This window comes from Plecotus auritus (genome assembly GCF_963455305.1).
Source record: "Plecotus auritus genome assembly, chromosome: 4".
NCBI lineage: Eukaryota > Metazoa > Chordata > Mammalia > Chiroptera > Vespertilionidae > Plecotus > Plecotus auritus.
The window spans coordinates 40,732,118-40,755,646 of NC_137775.1; the positions used below are offsets into that span (position 1 = coordinate 40,732,118).

The window sequence follows — 23,529 nt, forward strand, 5'->3', positions numbered from 1 at the left end:
CCAAACCAGTATTATATAAAATGCTGAAAGGTATTCTTTAAGAAGAGGAAGAAGAAGAAAAAGGTAAAGATAAAAATTATGAACAACAAATACATGTCTATCAACAAGTGAATCTAAAAATGAAGTGAATAAAAAATCTGATGAACAGAATAAACTGGTGAATATAATAGAATCAGGGGCATAGAAAGGAAGTGGACTGACCATTCTCGGGGGGAAAGGGGTGTGGGGGTGTGGGAAGAGACTGGACAAAAAGCCTATGGATGAGGACAGTGAGGGGGAGGTAAGAGCAGAGGGTGGGGTGGGAACCGGGTGGAGGGGAGCTATGGGGGGAAAAAGAGGAACAAATGTAATAATCTGAACAATAAAGACTTATTAAATTAAAAAAAAAGAGAATGAGTCATGGTCATATGTACTACCAGGAGAGACACTAACACATGAAAATAACTTGCAGAAAAATAGAAGATTTTTATTTTTATATAAATGATGAAGAATGGCAACCACAGAGGAGGTCTCTGGCCAATGGGTTCAGTTCTTGGATTCCTAAAGTGGATTAAAAACTTTGAACTCTAAATGAAATAATCTGGGAGTCTCAATTCAGTTTCTGAACTCATCCTCTGTTCTTTTTCTTCCTTAGCATCAAAGAATAACTAAAAAGTAAATCAAAATAAATGTAAGACTCCATCCCTAGTTGTCCCAGGATATAAATGATACCTTTGAAAAGCAATCCTTCCAGTCTTGGGAAAACCATTTGTCCAAGGAGAAGCACTAAAGACTGGTTTTTGACCACAGTAATCCCTTGGCTGGGCTTAGCTTCTCTTGTTTGTATATTCAAGTTGCATATATTGGAATTGTATATCTTGAATTTATATATTCAAAGACCGCTGTGGCACCTCCCCCACCATACCAGCCTTAACATCCAGGCAAGCAGTGAGGTTCTTAAAATACCCAGGCTGCATCTGGCAGAAACTCCCAAATCTCAGGAGAGACAGCTATTGGGCTTCTAATTCTGGGTTTTTCAAATGCAAGCCATGCTTGATTCTTATTTGTAATGGCAGAGAAGCCCAAAGAAAAGGCAACTTCAGTGGGAATCAGTATTTGTGGTATGTCACAGGAAGCTTACTCCCTTTTAATTTTACTAAGAATATTTAAAATAGATGAAAGTGGATTATGCTTGTGACACATTTCATTATAGGTCAGTGATAGTCCCCCTTCCCCTCCTTCACGAGAGGAGTCCACGACCCTGCCCACTTGAGGTTGGGTTTGGCCATGTATCTGGCTTTGGCCAGTGGAAAGTGACCAATGTGACATAAACAGCCAGCTTTAAATGAGTGTGCCTGGATTGGCTCAGCCTCTTGCACTTCTGCATTCTGTCAGATGCAGATGTTGCTTTAGGGAAGCTGTCAGTCAAGAATGACAAAACACTGGAGCACACTTGAATCCAAACTGCAACCTGGAGCCAGGCCCGGCTGAGACTCTGGAGACTGTCCCGTGAGCAAGAAATACAAGTTTGTTGTTGCATTTCCAGCACGTTGAAACAAAACTGGACTAATACATGGGTGAACAGCCTTGGATCCATCACTCAGTTTTACCAAATCTTGTCATTGATCTCATATGTGTTTCTGGTCTTTTATTATCTTATAAAATAAGCCATTTCAGAAACATTTGAGGGTTCTCTTGGTACCCTTCCCCAATCCCACCCATCCCCAGAGGTAACCACTCTCATGCGGTTAGTGTTATACTCATGTTCATTTTAAACATTTGCTCTATATTTATATATCTACTAAAGGCCTGATGCATGAAACTCGTGCAAGAGTAGGCCTTCCTTCCCCCAGCTGCCAGCACCGGCTTCCCTCTGGCACCTGGACCCAGGCTTCCCTCATAGCCTCGGCTTCGTCCGGAAGGTCATCCAGAAGGACGTCCAGTCCAATTAGCATATTACACTTTTATTATTATAGATAAACATGATCTATTTATAGAAATACCAAGCTGCATGTATCCTCTGCAATTCACTTCTCACCCACCCAATACACTGTATTTCAGATTTACCCCTGTTGACATGTTGGCTCTAGTCTATTCACTTTAACTACTGTAACACTGTCTATATATACCGCAATCTATCTATTCTCTGTTGGTGGGCATTTTAGTTATTAAATATGAATAGTATTGCAAGGAACATTCTTGCACACATCTTTGAGTTTCTGGCTTTTCTTTAAGACTAATTTTTCTGTGGAATCAGTAGATGAGAGGGACATGGCAGATTGAACTTCCACACATGCAATCTGCAAGGTCAGTTTAGCCAACAGTTGCTCGTGCCTCTGCTCCAGACTCTCGCTGGAGCTGCTCCCCAGGAGGAACCCTCAGGTACGTGGCCTTGGCACTTCCGACTTCCACTACCCACCTCTGGCTGTGGGCCGGTGCCCTGAGATTTCCTGGAAACATCTGAATGCACTTTCTACATCTTACTCTCCAATAAAGTTCTTCACACTTTATCTTTTTGATCATTAAATGATTTTAAGTTCCTGGTTAGGATTGAGATGTTGGCAAGAGAGTTAGAAACAGAGGAGTAAGTGAATGAAGACTCTGTTAATCGTCCTCTTTCTTCCTCACACAGCAATTTTTCTAACAGATGCAATTATATTTGAGAGCTGCAGAGAATGGAATCTTGTTTTATTTCTTTATTCATCATTTTACAAATGGGATTCACTGTAAAAAGGAAATTGCCTTTGTAGTTCAGTTCTTCAGGCTGGAGTGCTCTGAGCTTCAATTTTTATACCAGCTGCTGCCACCACCTTGTATCTGGTGGGTAAGAACCAGCCAGGGAAGGAGGCTAAGAAACCAGGCAGAGTTTAAATTCATTTAGATTCAATATATTTTTATTCTTTGTAAATACAATGAAGTACAACCTTTTAACTTCACAAATTAGTTAATTCACTTTGTACAAGAAAAGTTTTACTCAACCTATGATAGTCCAAGTGCTGAATAGTTTTCCTCAGTGCTAGAAACTACTAAATCAAAATGTGAAAAGTACAGCAGCTATTTTAAAATGTTTGTTTCTACATTTTCATAAGTATAGATTCATACCAAAGGAGCAGCTTACAATGTAGAATGGTGTGTGTGTGTGTGTGTGTGTGTGTGTGTGCACGCACACATTCAAGGCTTTACTAGAAACCAGTTTTCTGAAAGGCATTTAAGAGTCTCAAGCTGTTAGCAGTGGATCAATCGAGAAAACTCTTAGTGCCCATCTCTTTGAAGTTCCATTCAGCATCACGTCTGTGTTGGTTTCCTGTCTGATGCGACTCACTGAAACACCAGCTTGGACCTTCATTGCCTTTGGTTTCAGCACTATTTTAATGGGACAGCAATCTGCCTCAATCTTTCACCTCCGCTTTATTTGGTTTTGCTGTTTTTAGTCTTCCTCCCTCGACTTTTGTTCTTTTAGTAAAGCTCTTCTATTTTTGAGATGTCATCCAAACTGAAGTTCTGGTGAGAATTTTATTTTTGTCCACCAATCTTTTGACAAGGTTGCCTGGCCTATGGTATTAAAAAGAAGAAGAAAAGAAAGAGAAAGGAAAAAAAGATAGAGAAAAAGCAAATCTCACGGCATAAGCTACCTTTCACTTATTAACTCAGTTCTGAAGGCCACTTAATGATGTATTACAATAGATGGAAAACTTTTGATAGAACTTTTTATTTTAAACCTAACCATTGTTTTTACAATAAAGTCTAGTTCATAAGGTAGTTCTCAAGGCTGCTGCATGGTGTTATACACAGAGCTATATTTGGTTACCCAATTTTATACACTAAAGACGAAAAGGAAGTTCCTACTCATGTTTCAGTGTTTGATAGTTCAGACGGATCTTCCAGGTGAGAGGCAGAGTGGCATGGCCTGTGGCAACCCTCCATTTGTGCCCTCCCAGGGCAAGGCAGCTGTGAGTTCTCTACGCAGCTGGTCCTTCCGGGCTGCCCTGCCCTGGATGAGGCAGCAGCTGGTCAGAGCTACTGTAACTGTTGTGTCCATGGTGTTTCTCCTGAAGGCTCCACACCCCCAGACATATGCTTCCTGAAGGGTTGGTTAGTTGAAGCTTGTTCTCCGTGGGTAGAAGTTCATCAGAGACTATCCCATACTGAAAAGGGGGAACTTGAAGAGCTTAGATATCACTGGATTTGTACATATCTGAAAGCAGTCTTGTAATTGGTACATTGCCGATGGTTTTTTTGAAAAACACTTCTTCTATGGTTGATGGGCTAATAGAACGTAAAGCTGGCAAAAGCAACAGAAGCTTTCCAAAGCGACAAGGTTGAGTGGGATATCTGGAATAGGAGGAGCCGTGAAAGCAAGGTCAGATCCATTACCACTGGGAATTAATAGCTCATACTTAAGCACACACCACCTCCAGCATAGTTTCCTGACTGGGCCTCATGAATAGCACACTGCCCCTGCAGCCGAGTCTGGGACTCGGGCCCTACTTATGGTCCTGGTTCTACAGGCAGAAGTGTCCAGGCCTGGAGAACACACATGATGTCAAAATCACATGGTGACTGTCTCAACATTAGCAAAGGGGTTGCATTTTGTTTGGAGGGGGAAAAATGAAGAAACAAGGTACTAAGTTTAGGCTAGTTAATAAATATAAGGGTGCTAGTGCAGTAGCTAGTGGTAGTATCCATGTTTTCTGATTGTCAAGGTTTCTTCCTTTGCAAGGCAATTTCCCTCAAATAAAATGGATTCCTTTTCTAGGAAATTCTCCAAATTATTATGCAGGCATTATACTTAGTCACTTTCAGGAATAATTCCATTCTTATTAGACTGCAAATTGAAGGCTAAGTTCTGTTGGGTGGCAGTGCCACCCAACTTTCATGTCAATGAAATTGACATATAATTAAAGATGTGAGAAATTGCTTAACAATTTCCTTTCTTAATGTCCAACATACATCTGTGTTCAGATGTGCAAGTTTCATTTTCTACTGCCTTCAGATGCCTATAAGCCACCTCCTCACAGTAGCCCTGATGCTTCTTTAGTCAGCTGCTTGGAATCAGGTATCTATACACTCCCCAGGGAGGGCTCCTTCGACTGGAACAAACCGCCTAAAAGACTGAGGTCTGGCCCTGGCCCATTTGGCTCAGTGGATAGAGCATTGGCCTGCGGACTGAAGGATCCCAGGTTCGATTCCGGTCAAGGGCATGTAACTTGGTTGTAGGCACATCCTCAGTGGGGGATGTGCAGGAGGCAGCTGATCAATGTTTCTCTCTCATTGATGTTTCTAACTCTCTATCCTTCTCCCTTCCTCTCTGTAAAAAATCAATAAAATATATAAAAAAAAAAAAATAAAAAAATAAAAGACTGAGGTCTGGGATCACAACCTGTGACTGAGCCAGGCTCAACCAATAGCCACAAAGTGCTAGGAACTGACAGACATCAAAATTCCTTCCCAGGAGTCAGGTGGCTGAACACTGAGTTTAACTGCCCAATAACCCCACCCTGCAAATAAAATTCAGGACAGCAACCGTCCCGCTTGTCTCCTGGCTTTGAGACATGAAAGTCCCTCTCTTCAATCTGATACGAGGTGATAATTCATTCTGGGCCTCTGAGAGCCTCATTTGGTACTTTGACTACCCAGCTACCTGAGCACCCATGGACGGAGATCACCACCCGACATTGATTAATGCAGTATGGAAATGGTGAAGTTTATCTGCATTTTCTTAAAGGCCTAAATCCCACCACTTGCTCTCCTTGCTAAAAGTTTCTCCTACGTTTCCTGGAAAGAAATCCCAAGACCCAGGTCTCCCTTTCACCTTGTCCACTTACTCTTGTCAATAGCTCTGTTTCCTGTCCCAGGATCGGGCAGAGGCGAGAGAAGCCTGCAATGGGTGGGACACAGCTGAGCCTCTACCACATCTGCTGCATCGAACTAATGTGCTAGAAGTTTCCAGTGTGAGGAACCACTGGGGGAAATGATTACTTTGAAAAAGGATGGATTTTGGAGAATCCATAGACAATTCTTGATTTTTGGTAAATAAATAATACATTCTCACCCACTTATTTTATTCTCTAGTTAAGAAGGGGTTGGTTAGTCAGTCAACAAGAATTGTCTATTACAGTGGTCGGCAAACTCATTAGTCAACAGAGCCAAATATCAACAGTACAATGATTGAAATTTCTTTTGAGAGCCAAATTTTTTAAACTTAAACTTCTTCTAACACCACTTCTTCAAAATAGATTTGCCCAGGCTGTGGTATTTTGTGGAAGAGCCACACTCAAGGGGCCAAAGAGCTGCATGTGGCTCGTGAGCCGCGGTTTGCCGACCACTGGTCTATTATATGTGAAGTACGGTACTACTGAGAATTAATAACAAAGTGTGTATATATGAGAGACACAGAGACACAGAGAGAGCATGTGTCTGACTCCTCAAAATTAATATTTTAGAATAGCTATGACCCTGGTTTCATCCATTAGTAAAAATAACTGGAAGTTTTCACTCAGGTATAAGTGTTTTGAGCCTGTCAGAGATCCATGTATTTGATCTTCAATGATAACATATGGTTTGTGTGAAACGCCAATTCCAAGCCTTCTCCTTATATAACAGATAATTAGAGAAATAGCTCACACAGCTATAACAATGAGCTCAGTTTGCAATGTTGACTATTAGTTGTTCGCTATGTTAACTTTTCATTTTGATTTCAGATTTTATTTTTCTAGACAGAAAAGTGCTAGAGGAGAATGATCCTGATTTGAAAGAGCTAAGAAATAAGGCATGGCCAGTTTTGTCACATGCATGAGTCTAGATCTTAATATATTAAATTATAGCTGTGGCAGATATCATAAAACAAGAATTCCATGTCAAAGCAGATGAGTTCCTTCCATGAATAATTTCCTTGTTTTGCGGGTGAGGGAGAAGTAGTATACTTGCCATTTCTTTAAAATAGACTTTTGTTAATTTGTGCTTTAATTTTCTCAGGCTTTCTCTCTCTCAGATTCTCCTCAGTCACCTCTCTGGCACCTCCCTCTACCAGCTCTAAGGAGCACCCCTTATCCCTGCCATTCAAGAACACCAGCTCCTGTGTGGTCCCCTCCATCAATCAGCCTTCCCAGAGTCTCCCTCACCCCGCCTCCCCCAACTAGAATTTGTCTCTCCCACTCCCCACTTTGCTTTTCTGTCTTCTCTGGTCTGAATTGGAGTAATACTTCTACCTACTTCATGCACCAATAAAGGACAGTTGTCTTATTCTCTGGTGCCCCACAGTGCTCACCAGCAAAGGCTGGACTTATATTCTTCTTGGTTTGATGTTCTTTAAACCTTAATGGCTCTAAATGTCAGAGGTCAGTTCTAATATACAAATTAATTTTTAGTGGGAAAATTTATGTACTACTTCACTCAATAATTTTGAACAAATATTCAGTGCCTATTATATATATATATTGAAATTTAACGTGGATTTTAAATTTAAAAATCATGGCACTTTAATTTAGAAAAACATATACACATTGCACCAGCACACAGCACAGTTTCAATGATATTGGATGGACAGGGAACAGTTTTATTCAATGGAATTCAACAGAGGATTTGTAATAAAAACAAGAAAATCCTAGCAGAAGTGGTATTGCTCCAAATGGATACAGTATAAGGGAGGCATTCACAGTCTCCATGAATCTGATTAAGTTATTCCAGCTCAGTGTCTGTGTTGATATCGAGAGGATAGAGACAGGCTTCCATGGGTTTCCCTTTAAGACCAAGCTAGTTTTCCTGTTCTCTCTCTCTCCGCCCCTTTCCTCCCTCCAACCCTAAAAGTCCCATTCTCTCTCCATAGCAATCATTTGGCCCTAATAACCACGAATAAATAAATAAATAAATAGCCAGCCTAGAGAATAAACAAGAATAGCAACTCTGTTCTAACCTTACATCCACCACAGACCTAGCAAGCTCCACAGCTCTTTAAAGTCTTGCTTTTTCCCTCTGAAAATGGAAGCAGAAGGTCTATACCTCCTGGAGGACTTCCCCATCAGTGGGCCAGGAGGAGGACTGCTGAAGCCCCTGTGACTGAGAGTTTCTACAAATAGACAAGAGCAGCTTCTGCCAATGCGCCCTGCTTGGCCAGACATAACCTGGTGGATGCAATGACTCCAAGTAACTCAACAGCTATCAATCAGCAGTTACAATGGGGGTACAGATGGCCTCTCTAGAAAGTTCTCTGGTCCTTCTATTTGGGATTAGCATCCAAAGAAAGGCACTTGCCTTTTTTTAAAGGATGACTTCACTACTCTCTATCAACTGTAACACTTGGCCTTCATTGTTACCTTTCCCACATCTGGGTCCATTCATACAAATGTGTTCAAATATTATGATGGATTATCTTGTTCAACCAGGTCAGCTACAAGGCATCTGGCAATCTAATTGCTAATCTAATTTTATTTGCTCCTCTCACCCACCATGTGATATAGGTGAGCACATAATTCTAAGTAACTTTATTGGCTGGCAACAGAATAATTAGTCAGAAAGTTTGAACTGGCTTATTACCCCCCTGCTCACACATTCACCATGGGAACAACATTCTTAAGGACACCTTCAGGGCAAACAAGAGTCACCTGGTATGGATGTAGCTGTTGAGAGTTAGCTGAGCCTCATCTTGAAGAGCTGCAATGGCAGCAGCATTCCGGAAACTTCTCAGTTCAGAACCACTATGTGTAGGAACTAGAAATGAAGACCAGGAAACTGTGATAGACAGCACAGGAAATGCAGATATGAAATCTCCTCTCTGAAGAGAATAGCCAGCAGAAGAATGCGCAAGTCCCCATGGCTATGGAAATGAGGCCAGACTAAGAGTCTCAGCATCATTCAAAACTATCACTTGTTTTTGCAAATCTGGAATTTGAGGTGGCTGAATTAGTGATGTGGCAAAAGTGGGGGAGGAGAATAGACAGGGGTTTGTGTCTGCTTACCAGCTTTGAAAGTGACGATACATTTCAGACAGGCAAATTCAGTAGCATCTAACCGGAGTTGTCTAAACCGAGCCACCACCTCTTGTAAAGCCTGTATTTCAGATATAATCTTGTTCAGCTTCTGGGAATCTGTGTTGTCACCATTCATGCCTAGAATTAAAACATGGAATAAATGCTATAATATGAAGGCATTTTCATAATTTAATATTGATTTTTGACAAAATCCTGCATATCAATATCTTTTCAATTGTCACTCTAAGATATCTGATTCCATGTACACTGGCTATATTGTATGAAAGTTAATATAAAATCGTCTCTTGGATGATAACAAACACAGTAATTTGCATTTAAATAACAATGCAAGCAGTCATGAATACAACAAAACAACATTATTTGCATTTAAATATAGATTTATAAATGACAGGTATACTCTATTGTTCAGTGGGAATTTGTTATTCTTTACATGTTGTTCTTTTTTCAGTAATGTATTTTTATGGTAATTTCTACAACAAAGTCATTAAATTGTGCAATTCTTACCAGATACAGCCAGTAGAGTGTTAGCATCAACCGGAATGGCCCATTGTGCTATTCCTAGAACAAACAGTTCTCTCCAAGCATCTTCCAAAAGCATCAGCTGTCATACAATAGATGTATAATATAATATAGCGTGTAATTTATAAATTTATAAACAATTTCAATATGTAAATTTCCATTATTTTAAAAAGTGTTTTAAATGCTTGTCTTGGTAATTTTTCCTCTGAATATTTTTATCTTTCCCTTGTTTTCCTTTTTCAAAAGGTGCCTATAGATAAGCACAGGCATTTGAGAGTCAGACATTCTAATCCTCCAAAGTTTGCTTCCCTTAAGAAAGGGTTTACCCTTCTGGTCCTCCCATCTATTTGTTTCTAAAGACCTAGAAACTTCTCCCAGAGACCCAGGCTCAATGAAATGCCACCAGCAGCTCAGCAGGTGGATACCCCTCCTATAAAATGCTGATATTATCAGGGTTGAAGATTCCAGAGTAAGCTTGCAAATCTGGGCCCTCATTGTCCTGGTGGGTATAGGGAGGGGAAGAGAGAGAGAGAGAGAGAGAGACAGAGAGAGACAGAGAGAGATCTCACTAATTCCCAAGAGGCATGCAGGGAAATCAGGGTGTAATTATGTTAATCGGGCTTTACTGAGTTTACCTCATCTCACTGACTGATTTTTCTGAGACTCATAAGTGGACAGCATCAAGGTGCTTGTCATTTTCATTCTAATAAAATGTGCTACTGAATATTTAAAATGAAAATTTGGCTCCTTTTCCAAATGAATATACTGGATTCCACTTCACTGCAGTTTGCTAGTTGTTGAAGGGTTTCCATCGAAGAGCTGAGTAGCAGACAGTAAATATATTTTGTTTGAATTAAAGAGTCTACAAATACTTGTTTTGAGAGAAAAAATAGCCAATTCTCACACACACACACACACACAGACACACACATGGCAAATGATTAGAGCCAACCAGCTAAACTGGTCAAAGATAGAACTTAATCATCTTGAAAAATCTGTTTTTTGAAAAATCTATAAAAATTCAGCCAATTCTGGATGATTTATATGAAAGGATTTCCTTTCAGAAACTAAGAGCTAAATTGTGAAGGCTTGTAACCAAAATCAAAAGGTTGAATTTTCAAAATGCTTTATTTTTATTACATGAAGTACAAAAAAGAATATTTTAAAAATGCAAGGTAAACAGTATCAAATTCTGGCAGTGTCTGCAAGTCCAGGTCATGAAAAAAAAAAAAAAAAAGAACATTCCATGCTAGAAGATTAAATGTCTTTAGCACATTGCCAGGTCTTTCTGTAGGAAATGTACTTCATATTAAGGAGCCCTATTATTCCTTAATTAGGTATAAAACGAATTAAAGAAATAAATCCTTTGCTTTTAGAACTACTTATTAGCCTTTTGGGAAATTTGTCATAAATTCCCAAGAATGCACTGGTAACAGCCAAGATTGTGAACACTTCATTCTCTTCCTTTCCCTTAAGTTTAGAAAAATTCTGGCAGAGGCCATTTCTGATGCCCCTAACAACAAAATTTCTGGGTTTTGGTACAATGCAGTTTTTAGCAGCACAAACTTTTATTGCCTCAGAATATCATTTACAACCACAGAATTATGCGCAATGCCCATTTGTTTACAAAATCTCTAAAAGACTTAAAGACTCTAGAGAGAACTTAGCCTGCAACACACCCTTTAATCGTATATGCTGATAAATTAGCGGCCCCAACTCTATCACGATGAAAAACATAAAGCTGAGCATATAGAATAGTGAGACGAGCTCCAAAAACCTTAAAGGAGAATACTCTTCTATTTCTCTCAGTTCCAGTGTTCTAAGAAAGCACGGTTTTTATTAACAATTTTTAAAAGGTCATTAAGAATTTGTGATTAAATTTGAAGTTTCAGTTAAACTAAAAAAAAATAATGCCCTTGTTTGTTTGTTTTTCATAAACCAGATCTGAAGTTTCCAAATTAACATAATTACATTTCCTTAGTAAGGTCCATAGCTAGATATTTTGAACCCGTAGAAAGAAGCTAGCAAAGATAGATTCCTCCTTGCTGTTAAGAACTGATGCCTGACCTTGGTGATTTATCCAGGTAACCTACAGTTCCATAAGGCTGACTCCTGTGGCTTCTTCCCAGCTTCCTTCCCTCAAGATCTCTGGGCCCTCTTGGTCATACCTGGTCTTGCAAAGACAGGGTGGAGAAAGCTGGTACACTCTTAGCCCACTTGATGCTCATAAAGAGAAGCCTGGCAGCTGATTCACACACTGACTCTGTGGCCACTTCATAGAGATACATGGGGGTCCCATTCACTTCATGGGGATACTGGGTGGGGAAGAAACAGAGAGACCAGCGAGTGAGGAAACCACAGCTTTGCAAGAAGAGCCAACTTTTTTTAATTTTCTAATTAGAACAGAGAAGGAGATAGGAATTTGGATGTTCTGCTTAAATGGGCAGTTGCCATAAGGGCATAAAAACCAAACATCATAGCTATAGAGTTTGGGAAATTGTTGGGGGAGACCCACTTCCACTGTGTGGGCCTGTTCCTTCCAGAGGGGCATCTGGCTTTTTACCCCCTACAGCAAATTTTCCTTGGGCTGAGCCAAGTGCCAGGCCTGTCTCCCAATTTAGATAAGAGCTGCTCACATTTGTGTACATAAAAGTAGATGTGAAAAAAGTACAAATTAATAGGCATCCCAAACACAAATATGCATATGAGTATTTTTAGAAAGGATTAGTATATTATGGAAATATTTCAATTAGACATCTTAATCATTCACAGAGCATTCCCATTCATAACTGACAACATATTCATAACACTACTTTCCCAAGCTTATTATACACATCAAGGGTAAGGAAGCAATATTAAATATTGTGCGTGCGTGCGTGCGTGCCCAGGTGTTTGGCTTCCCTGCCGTGTGGGGCTGCAGCTGGCCCTCCTCTGGGGGAAATCCAGATCCCTTCTTGGCCTGGAGTGGAGCTGTGGGTAGGTACAGCTGGAAGCCTGAAGGGTAGTCCCTGCGTGGCAGCCTTTGGAGGTGACCCTGGCTATGTCCCTGCCAGTAGAGGGCCTGGTGTAAATCAATCCATGAGGCACAGAAGAGAGTGAGTGAGAGGAGACTGGGAAATGATGTCAGGTTCCCCAAACTGTCCAACGGGGTGAGTTCCACTCTCCTCTCTTAGGTTAGAGACCCACAGCTTTGCCCAAGAGAATAGACCCCTAATATTTGCAACTCAAGGACTCTTCTCCTCCTTCTCAAAACAAATGTCCACTCTTCTGACCTGCAGGGGACTTCCTAGGTTCCTAGGCGGCCTGCTGGGCTCAGACTGGGCTCCCTCCCCCGCCCTCCGTCAAACGCCCTGAAAGGGCCTCTGGGGGAGCGGGGGGGAGGAGAGGGTGCCCGGGAGTCCACGCTTGTAGCAACTCAGAGAATGACTGTACTGCACACTCAGGTGTGAGCAACCCTGGCTCCAGGGAGAAGAGCAAAAGGCCCAGAGCTCCCTGCAGGGCTCTACCAGTATCCTGCGAGGTCGCCCCATCTTTTGCCTGTCCCCATTCCTCCCTCCACTCTTCCCGGGACTCCCAGCAAGGCCCCTGACCTTGGGCGTGGGCTGAGCCAGGCTCACGAGGGTCTGCCGCTCAGGCGTGGCGGACACCGTGGCCAGCTCCAGGCCGTGCGGCTCCAGCTGTGTGACCGTGGTGAAGAAGGCCGGGGCGGGCAGGGCTGCCGAGGGGAAGTGCGCGGCCGCCCCGTTCTCCTCCTTGTGTCCACGGAAGTAGAGGGCCACCTGCTTGCGGATGGTGGACGTCCGAGGGCCCCGTTCGTGCTGCACAGCTGCAGAGACAGACGGACACAGGCCTGGGATCAGAGCCTGGGAGACACACAGTTTTCCACTGCTGCGCTGCAGGGCGCTCTGAGGTGGGCTAGCAGCCACGCTGTATGCTTTAGAGGAGCCCGGCACCAAGTAGCAGGTTAATGACATGCCTCAAGCAAGACTAGGTGTTCTCTGTCCGTGAGAGCCCTCTGGGAGGGGCTAGCTAGGGATCCGCGTTCCCCGTTCCTTCCCTCTGCAACTAGTCTCTGCACAGACTTTCCCCGCTGGGCCCTAGGATGGCTCCCCCCACCGCCACCTCCCCACCCCCGCCCACACAGAAAAGTCAGAGAGGGCCACAGACGCAAAGGCCCTGAGCCCTGGGACCCTGGGGGATGGGACAGGGGGAGCCCACCTCTGAGTGTGCTGGAGGAAGGCAGGGAGATGTGACAATTACCACCAACAGCTTAAACAAACAAATTAATTCAGGGCAATCTTCCTTTCACCTAACTTGACAACTTGTCAATACACAAGTTCATCAGGTTGGACTCGCTCTCCTGCTTGGGGGGGGGGGGGGGCGGGGGGAAGAAGGTGGGAGAAAGCGCTCTCCCCAATAAGCTGCTGTGCCTCCTAGGGCTGCCACCTGGGCCGCCAATGCCAAGCCCACTCCGCACCGGGTACTGAGGCCCCATTCCTCCCTCCAGGCCATGACCACCCCACCTTGCTTTTCCCCAGCCTGGTGCACCCTTTCCAGGCCCCCACCTGGCATCCAGAATCCTAGTTCTTGCTGTGCATGTATAAGAGCCTTCTGGGAGTTGGTGTCAGAGGCACCCACAGGCCTCACCCAACCTCTCCACCCCTTTCTGTAAAACCAAGGGAAAGCTCTGGAGAAGCCCAGATCACCACACTGGCGGTGCCAAATTTGGAATCCTGTTGAATTTGCAAATAGGGACTCAAAATTCCCTGTGCTTCTGTCTCTGTCCTCCCTCCTCCCACACATCGGTCTCCTAGTCCCTGATCTCCTCCTCCCCCAAAGACTATCCAGACTGTGAGATCCTGCAGGAGGCTGACAGGTTTGGGAGTGGCCATGAAAGGGCTGTAAGGAGGGTGAACTGAGTAATTGAGAGGCAGGAAATACCGCATGTTCTCAGCAGAGTGGGGTCCCCAGGAACGCTGCCTTCTTGGGGGTGACTTTGGAGCACAGGTTTCCAATGTGGGCATGGGCCTTGCTCTAGGAAGTTCAAGGGGGTCGGGATAGGGCTCATGCTAAGAGATCAGGAAGGACATGACTGAAAGCCTGAGGCCAATTCCCAGCATCTAGAAAGAAATGCTGGGGAGATAGTTGCCATGCCTAAGATAAGTAAAAAATGCCATATATTTTACTTATCAATCAACGTTGTTAGAGTAAAAAGGTGTACTGATTACCATCTTTGTTCATGTTGACTTCCAAACACTTCTTGAGCCGACATGCCCTGCACTGGTTTCTGTGCGTCTTGTCCACGGGGCAGCCTCCCTGGAACAGAGCGCAGGCCGTCAGCGGCCCGTGGGCCTTCAGATGGTGACGCAATGCCGGCGCTGGGTGGGGAAACAGAACCTGACACCTACACCTGGGTCCGGGAAGCAGTGAGTCCTTGGGCACCAGCAGGTCCAGGTAAAGAAAGGGCTGGGATTCCCGGGGCTACTTCAAGAGGACCAATTCATGACTCTGTGAAAGTGCTAAGTTGGAAAATCCTTCTCCAAGCAGGCGAAGGGTCACAGCGCCTGGTGTGCCAGACTCTGCTGTGCTGGGAGGAGAAGCTCCCCATGGAACCGGGAGTGGAGAAACTGGGGTGAGGCTTTTTCAGGACCCAAGACAGCGACCTGGCCCCATAGGAGGAGGCCTGGGCGCCCCTTCAGGAGTGGGCTGGCCTGGAAGGATCCCTGCCATGGCCCCCTTCCACTAGCTCTTTCCACTTAGGGTCTTAGTCTTCCTCTCTCTTTCACTTTCTGGGTGAGCCCATTTATTTGTCAGATAAATATCTCCCATGTATTCTCTACTCTCCTGTTTTCTCACTCTTACCTTTGTACTGAAAGCCATTCTTATAAGCAGCATGGTGAGAGTTATCTTAAAGCCTTGTCTCAACTCAAATTCATGGACACATAGTCATTCTCAAGTGTGTTGAGGCAGAAGCCAGAGTGGTTAGGAGGGCAGGTCCCCCAGAAGAAAGGGTGAGAAGGGAAGAGACCAAGGCCTGGGCAAAATCTAAAAATGCTCTCCATGTAAATATGGCTAGGAAGATAATGTAATAAACTGTCTGACAAAATGATAACATGGGGTGAGTATATTAGTGTGATAACTGAAAAAAAGAGGTAATTGCTGACTTAGAAATATTTATCAGGGACACATGAGAAAATAAATATTTTATCTAATGCATTTTTATGGGGAAATGTTGGCCATTAAAAGAGGAAATTTACAGAGAAATTTTCTTATGGAATTCATTCAGTATTTGGTGTTATTACTGAGGAAACACATACATAGCTATATAAAGAGTCACATATATATTATATACAGAAAATACATAAGTTTGGTGCTCTCTGGTGTTTATATGAGTTGCTACTGTTAGATTTGCAATGAGAAGAAAGAGAATAAAGTAAATGTATTTTTATTTTGCTTCATAATACCAAAATGTTATATATGTTGAAGTTGGAGTAAGTACATTTTCTAAAATATCCCTTGGGAATAATTACACATTAGAAAACACAGTTTTATAAGATCACACCCCTCTGATTTAAAAATGTTAATTTTTAAAATAAATACAGGACTGGGGGTTGTAACAATTTCTAAAGGTCCTCATTGCTGTTAATAATAAGTTGAAATATTGTTTACCTAATCTTAGAATGAAAGAGAGAAAGGAAATTTTTTTTTGGTTCCTAAGTGACTTCTTCAGAGCATCTTTGCGGGCCAGTGTAATAGCTTAATGTAAAGAGGCTGAAGAAGTTATTATTAAATGCAATCATATGCCTATCATCAAATGTTATTCCCCAAATGTATTCTGTTAACATGTTAATGCAAAATGGAAGCCTTCATTAGTTTTTAAGAGTGTCTTCAAATCAGATCATATGTATATAAATATCTGGAGCCCGGGGAGAAGGATGAGTGCCTCCACTCCGTGCATTTATTCTCTCTGCAAGGAGACAACCACCAAGCCTGATGAGTCTATTATCACTCCTTTACAAATACTTGGACTGACATCAGCGTGTTGATAGCCAACCCCTTTGAAAATATCAAGCATTAACATCTGAGATTTTGATTCCCCAAATCTGTGCGTTGCATAAAAGTAAAAGACAATTTAAGTAGAAACTTGCTTGAATCTGGCAACCCACAGCAATCCCACATTCCTGTGGAGCTATTGGGCTACAGTGTTGTGTGTGTATAATGTGATGTGTCCATATGGTAAAGCTAGAAACTGATACAGAGCTGTGAACCCAATAAAACAAGAACAGGGCAGGAGAGTTCCAAGTAACTTATCCAAATACAGATGTCTTCTTGTTTTTGTTGATAATCCAAATCTATCAGAAACTGATATAAGCAGACATGGCTTCAGAAAAAGATTCATCAACTAGCACCAAACAATATATGTGGATGTATATATGTGTGTCATATTTATACATAGATATTAATTAGTGAAAATGTTTTACCGGTTTGGTTACCAAAGGATGACTTCTGACTAATACACTCTCCAGGGTCTTTGGGGGAGTCAAGGTGGTGGCTCTGTGCTGGAGGGTCTGTGTGCCTGCCTAAGGAGAGGGCAAAATGTGGGACCAAAAGGCTGATCCCCTAGGTTGAAATAAGCCTGTTTCTGGGCTGGAAGATGAGGCGGGGTTCTAGTTGCTCTTCCTGGCAGCTTTGGCTCACATTCAGTCCATGCCCGGACTCCCCTGTTTCTGTGAGACAGTTCAGCCCGCCCAAGACCAAAACACAACCAACCAGGCACATCGAAGCAGAGAAAGGGGAGACTCGGGAACCTGGGAGAAGGTCCCCGTTACTCCTTCCTTGGGAGCCTTCTCTGCCTGCTCACTCAGCCCTTTTCTGACAAGGCTCAGCCAGAGTCAGAAGAGTTGAAGGGCACAGCCTTCCACAGGACACATCCTCTCTGTCCCAGTGGCTAACACTCACTTTGAGTCTCACCCTTGGGTAGGATACCCTCTGCCCTTAACCTCTGCCACCCCAGGCGGTGGCGAAGGCACTGCGCTGTAGGGGTGGGTGTGGCGGACAGACAGCACGACGTAGCCTTTCTCCTGCTCACGTTTGAGGTTTAGATGTTTAAGTCCCTTAGGTCCCCTGGGCTGGCTTTGGCGCCACTAGGAGCGGGCCTTGCCAAATGTCAAAATGTTAGAGGATTAAAGTGTTTGGGGGCGGGGAGGAGGGACTTCAGACTTCCTACTGCAAACTCACCAGTCTTCCCTTACCCTCCACAGTCCCCCCCCATACACACACACCGCTTCTGCCCTGCCTTGCCCAAGGAAAAGGGCCTCAAAGAGTTGAGTCTGGAGCGAGAGAGAACCGGAGAAGTCAAGGTCTGTGCTCTCCTGAGCAGAGCCGTCCTTGGGCACAAACAAAGGAGGGGTGGGCAGCAGAGGGGAGCTGAGCAATGCAGCCTGGCTGAGGTACCTGGTTTCCAGATTTGCAGACGTACGTCCTGTTCCTTCGGATACTCCGTTTGAAAAACCCCGAGCAGCCGTCGCAGGCGTAGACCCCGTAGTGTTTCCCCGAGCTGCGGTCGCCACACACTTTACAGGGGATATCTAAAATGCGGCCTGAAATCGCAGAAAAGACAGGGAAGGGGCAAGGGGCGAGCAGGAGAGGAGGGCGGAGGAGAGGGAGGACAGGGGAGAGGGAGAGAGAGATGCTAAGCAATCTGACCTCTGAGGGGATTAGCACCGAGGCTGCGGTAAAAGCAAATAATGAAGTGATTTTATAGTCAAACTTTTTTTCCTTGAGCAAGTGTCAGTTTCCTACAATGAGCATTATTCATGCACCGCTACATGTATTGGGGTCTCCTCTAATCGCCGGGGCCCATTTGGAATGAAAGATTACCGCAGGCCTAGGCCGCCGCGGCCTTCAGGCTCCGCGCGAAGTTGGGCCGCCTCCCTCCCCCGCTCCTGCATTTAACAGAGAAAGTTGCTGGTGAGCGCGCGAGGAGACAAACTGGAAACGTAAAACGCGAAAAGAAGAAAAACAAACACGGCTGGAACTAGGGATGGCAGCTGGGAGGCAATCGGGTTTTCCTCCAGCCGCCGCCTGGAGGTGGTTATTATCAGGATTATTATTGTAATGCTAATACTAGGATTATTAATGATAATAAGAGTCGTGGTCCTTGCCCAACTTTCGCTTTACCTATGTGTTCAAAATGCTTGCTGGAACGCTTTTGAGAAATTATTTCTTTTAGGAAAAAAATTTCTCCCCAAAGTAAGTAGCACTGGGCCAGGCAGGCCGGAGGAGACTGGTGCAAGGGTGTGGCTGCCTGGCAGGTCCACCTGGAGCACCTCCTCCCCTTCATTCTCCAGCGTCTTCCTTCCAGACTTGTTTCCACCCCCTGGATCCTCTGTGGGTCCCTTCCTCCCTGCTTTCCCGCCGGCTGTCCCGGGCTAATGTTCTAAAGGGCCTGACTGGTTTCTCTAGACTGTGGTCCCCCCACACCCCCATCCACTGGCTTCCACAGTCGCCAGATAGAAGAGAACTTTCCCTAAAATCCCCTCAGGGCTGGGGTGTCCGCAGACTCTGAAGGTATGGAAGGAAGGGATAATATTAAAACATTCCGTAGGGAGGGAGCTATTTTTCTCTAAGAATGGAGAAGGGTCCCACCAGCCTGAAGTGGTTTATAGGGACTTAGAAACCCTTCCTCCCACAAACAGGGGGAGCATTGAATAAGTGTTAACTTAATTAACACTTTAGTAATAATGATAGTTAATAATAATTAACTCCTTAAATTTAATTTTCCTTTGCTGCCCATGCAAAGGCCTCCAGTCTGGACCCGGGCGGCCTGAGGCGGGATGAAACTTCACAGCTGCCCCCTGGAGCGCTCAGCCGGGTGGGGAGAGGCCGGGGTGAGAATGGCTGGGCAGGGGGGAGTGGTGGCGAGGGCGCGGCGTGGGGACGCCTCTGAGACGTCTGAGGTGGGAACTTGCTGGTGGATTCCGCGCGTCCATGCGGGCGGGCACCCCATGCGGTGGCCTTGGAGGAGTGGCGGCTGGGGGCCGGGGTGGAAGGAAGGGGGAGTGGAGGGAGGGCGCGGGCGGCCCGTGGAGGAGGGGGGTCGGTAACCACCAGGCTCGGCCGGGGTAATTACAACCCCGCCGAAGCACCTGCCTATAGAGCCACCAGTGACCCGTCAAAAAGAGTAGCATGGGAATTCGGGTGGTGACAAAGGCCGGCGGGGAGGCGCGCGGCGCGGCGACCACCGCCTGGGCACCCCCCCTCCCGCAGGGTGGGAGGAGAGGTTGTGCAGGGGGAGGGGCTGGAGAGAGCGCTGGGCGACCGCGGCGGGGCTTGTCCCTCACCCCCTCCGTCTTGTCACTGCGCCCAAGGAAGCTCGCGGCCACCCAGCAGGGACTCGCGCTTAGCTGCACCGCCCGCAGTCTGGAGGCAGTAAATTTAGTTTCCATAATTTGCAACCAACCTCTTGTGCATAGCTCACGCCCTCTGACTCAGCTGGGGTCCACGTTCGGGGTCCTGTCGGCCCAGCTGTGCTCTTCCCCGGGGCACTTTTGAAGACGCCCAGATGAGCGCGCAGGAGAAGCAGGGTAGGGGTTCTTGTCCCTGCTTCCCATCCAGAGGAGGCCAGGGCACACTCCCCAGAGAACCCCCGAAGGGGTGGAGGAAGCACCCGGCTCCCGCGGGCGGGGGCTCCGCGACCAGCACCCCTGAGGCCACGGCGGCTGCGGGGAGGCCCGGCCTGTGCCTGGCCAGGGGCAGATTAGAGACCTGCTACCCGCCTGGGGCGGGGCGCCGGAGGGAGGAATGCGAAAATTCCAGGGCCCGGCGGGCCTGCGCCTTAGACCCCGCTGCCCAGCCACGTTAAGGTGACTTGGGGTCACGAGACAAGCTGGTTGACCCCGTTGCAAAGCTCCTCGTTTAATAAACCGAGCGAGCTCCGACGTGAGGCTAGCGGGAGTTTCCTGAGGCTGGAAAACCGTCCTTAACTTCCCTCGCCAGGGGGTCCCCTCAGGGCTTTTTGTGTATCATAATTGCCTAAAGATATATGGCAGCTTCGATTACTGTAATTACCATCAGAGGCTGTTGAAAGAAGTTAGTCTGGGCTGCAGGGGTGACTGGCCGGGGTCTTGTTACCACCCAGGCGGGGCTCCCGGCGGACAGCGCTCTGCTCTCCGGCCGCGCACGGCCGAGCAAGGCGAGGGCTCCAGACCTCGAGGCCTGGCCGGCGGGCCCTCCCCCGTTGCGCGGACCTCCTGGCCGACCCGGGCGCGGGCTGCGGCGAGCTGCGGGCTGCGGGCTACGGGCTGCGGGCTGCGGGTGCGGGCCGGGCAGCCTCCGCTCTGGCAGAGCCCAGCTGCAGCGGCGCGGCGCGGCGGACGCGGGCGCGGGTCCTTCGCCCTGAGAAACCTCAGAAGTGGAGGCTGGAACTGCGCAGGGGCTCCAGGCTTCCGTGGTCAAACTCAGGCTCTCGGAAAGTTGGAAAGGTCCCAAGTTTTCCGGATGATCACACTGTCTTTTTTTCTAACAGCCTGGAGGGACCACGGCGTCCTAGTCCTTGGCACGCGGGCTGGTCCCCAGCGAACGGGCTTCGTGTCCCCTCCTTCTCGCGCCTCCGAGGCCTCACCTTTCACAAATACCCCCAACCATGGCGGCTCTGTACCCAAGTGGGTGCAAGAGTCGGAGACGCCTTACTTCCAGGGCGGGCGGCGAGGGGCCTGTCAGGGTGAACAGGCAGGAGGCCTGCAGGGCCTGGGGCTTGGGTTTTGGCCGTGAGGCTCAGAATGCCACGGGAAAGGTCTCTCTCCGCACCTCCCGAGAGGGACCCTGCACACAGGAACGTGGGCCACAAAAACACGAGCTCGCTTGCCTTCCCAGGGGGTCCAACAGCCAGGCCAGAGTAGGCCAGCCCTCCAGTGCGGGCTCTGATGCAGACCGCGGTTAAGGTTCCTTCTCTCTCCCCTCTGCCTACATCTAAACATGTCTCCTTTTCTCTTTTTGTCCATGTTCATTTTGTTCCAATTTTTAAAAGGGCAGCACCCAAGCCAAAACAATCAGACAAAGTGAAAACAACCCAAATGGGATGGGCAGGACTTCGCTCTCAGTTCTCAGAAGTGTCTCGGACTCTGCCAACTTTCAGACTCCCGATAAGATAATGAGGGTAAGAGAGGGGAGCGGAGGGGGCCCGCGTTGAGGAAAGCACAAGTCACCAAATATGCTATAGGTGACAGCAGCAAGGGCCGACCTCCGGGACATGGGGACTGCAGCAGCGGCCACCCCCAGCCTCGGACCCAGGATAGGGCAGTCCCGGGCCGCCGGAAGGCGGGAACTGAAACGGCCGGGGAGATCCCAGCATTGGGGCCGCGCCCGCCCAACATGGGCTCGGGCCTGCCTGTCCTCGGCTCCGCAGGCTCGGGGCACGCCAAGGCCCTGGAACTTCCACCTCGCCCTGCACTCGGCCGTCGTGCAGGGGCGGCTGGGTATCAGCCTCGGCTGGGCTTGCGGGGGGACAGCCGCCAGCTAAGCAAGTTTGAAGGAGAAAACCGCGCGAAGGGAACAGGCCGCACACTCCTGCCTCCGTGGCGCTCCCGCTCGAAAAGTCCTTGGGATTAGGGATTTGGTCCTCTCTTTGCTAGAGCGGTTCGCCATACTTTAAATTCCCCAATTATGACCTATGCGGATTTAGGATTAAGGAAAATGTGACTTTTAAATGGTCTCTGCTTCCCAGTTTGCAGGATTATTCGAAATAGCTAGAAACGGGGTGCAAAGCATTCCATTCAAAATCCTCTTTTCGCAGAGTTGCTTCTGCGCGCCGCGCGGAGCTGGGAGTTTTGAGCGAGCGTATTACGGTGCAGCCTCCCGGGCTGAGGCCTAGTTCCGCCCCCGTCGCCCCCTCCTCCCCGCACCTGGCGATAAGTGATAAGTGGAGGGAACTCGCGGGACTGGTGGGCTGGCTGCATGGGTTGCAAGCTTCCCACCTTGCCGGAAAGAGGGGGAATCAAGAGGTCCAGAGGTAACAAATTGTTATTCCCTCACCACGAAACGCTCCGACTCACGGTCTGCAAGAAGCTGGGCCAAACACACGCGCCAATGGAGGACCTCTCCCGTGTTCCCAGTCGCTATACTCTGGGCAGGATCGCCCAGGCCTCCCCGCCCGCCCGCCCTCCCCAGGCAGCGCGCCTGGACCCAGGAGCGGACCGAAAGGTACCCACTTGTTGATCCGGCCGGCTTGCTCATGCTGGCGGTCCCGGGGCGGAGCGGCTGGTGGGCGCTGCTCGAGTCCCGGCCGACAGCGTCCGCCTCGCCGCCGGGCTCCACCGCTCTCCAGCCGCCCTCCAGCCTGCGAGGCTCCGGGGCCGGACAGGTGGGTGTCGGGCGCGCGCTGCTCCCCGGGGGGCTCAGAATTCGTTCCACCGTGGAAATTTAAGCATCCTTAAGTTTCTTCCCGGCTCTTGCAAAACCGCAGCTTTGGGGAATGTTGCCTGATATGAACACACGCATGGACAGACAAATGGAGAGACGGAGGGGCAGACAGAGGAAGGAGGGAGAACAAGAGAGGGGTATTGAAGGACACAAACGGAGACACACGAAAATGGTCTTCCTACGGAGCAAAAAGGGCCAAATTCCTCTCTTTCTCCATTCCTGTCTCTCAGTCTCCAATTTCTCCCTCTACGTTAGGCATGCAGAGTGTGGACAGCTCTTTGCAGACTGCTGGTCTTCTAAGGAAAGAAGGAAAACAGCCGCAGTCTCAAGGCGGACGGGCTCGGCGCCGCTCAAGCCCGAGCGCCGAGTGGGACCACTAGATTGCTGGGAAGTCTTCCGAAGGAACGGGCGGCCGGCTCCTGGCTTCCGGGGAGAGCCGCGCTCGCAGCGGCATAGGGTCCCCGAAGTTCATTACCCCGTGACTTTGTGCCAGTCGCTGTGGACTGGGTCCCGTGTAATATCTCCAGAAGCTCTCTGACAGGCAGCCGCGGGGAGGGGAATAGGGCGTCCCTGGCCCACTTAGCTTTTCCCCCAACTCCTGGCGGGGTCTGACGTCAGCCATGTG

The 23,529-nt window shown here is 47.3% G+C and overlaps 1 protein-coding gene across 1 annotated transcript; it reads right to left on the reverse strand.

Moving 5' to 3' along the window:
- Nucleotides 1-3,001: 3,001 nt before the first annotated feature.
- NR2E1 (nuclear receptor subfamily 2 group E member 1) lies at nucleotides 3,002-22,776 on the reverse strand. The gene is made up of 9 exons (XM_080663899.1): nucleotides 22,694-22,776; nucleotides 17,940-18,085; nucleotides 14,714-14,801; nucleotides 13,076-13,311; nucleotides 11,654-11,800; nucleotides 9,471-9,567; nucleotides 8,934-9,083; nucleotides 8,580-8,685; nucleotides 3,002-4,311 (listed from the first exon to the last, which is right to left on the reverse strand). The coding sequence occupies exons 1-9, from the start codon at nucleotides 22,716-22,718 to the stop codon at nucleotides 4,149-4,151; spliced, it is 1,158 nt and encodes a 385-aa protein (XP_080520025.1). The 5' UTR covers nucleotides 22,719-22,776; the 3' UTR covers nucleotides 3,002-4,148.
- Nucleotides 22,777-23,529: the final 753 nt, after the last annotated feature.

What these genes read in the sequence shown, in the direction of transcription:
- NR2E1 (XM_080663899.1), bottom strand. Translation starts at nt 22,718, where the DNA reads ATGAGCAAGCCGGCCGGATCAACAA. An exon ending in AGTCAACATGAACAAAGATG is followed by an intron (nt 13,312 to 14,713) that starts GTAATCAGTACA and finishes CTGTCTCTGCAG; the next exon opens with CTGTGCAGCACGAACGGGGC. An exon ending in TATCGTCACTTTCAAAGCTG is followed by an intron (nt 8,686 to 8,933) that starts GTAAGCAGACAC and finishes CTTCATTTCTAG; the next exon opens with TTCCTACACATAGTGGTTCT.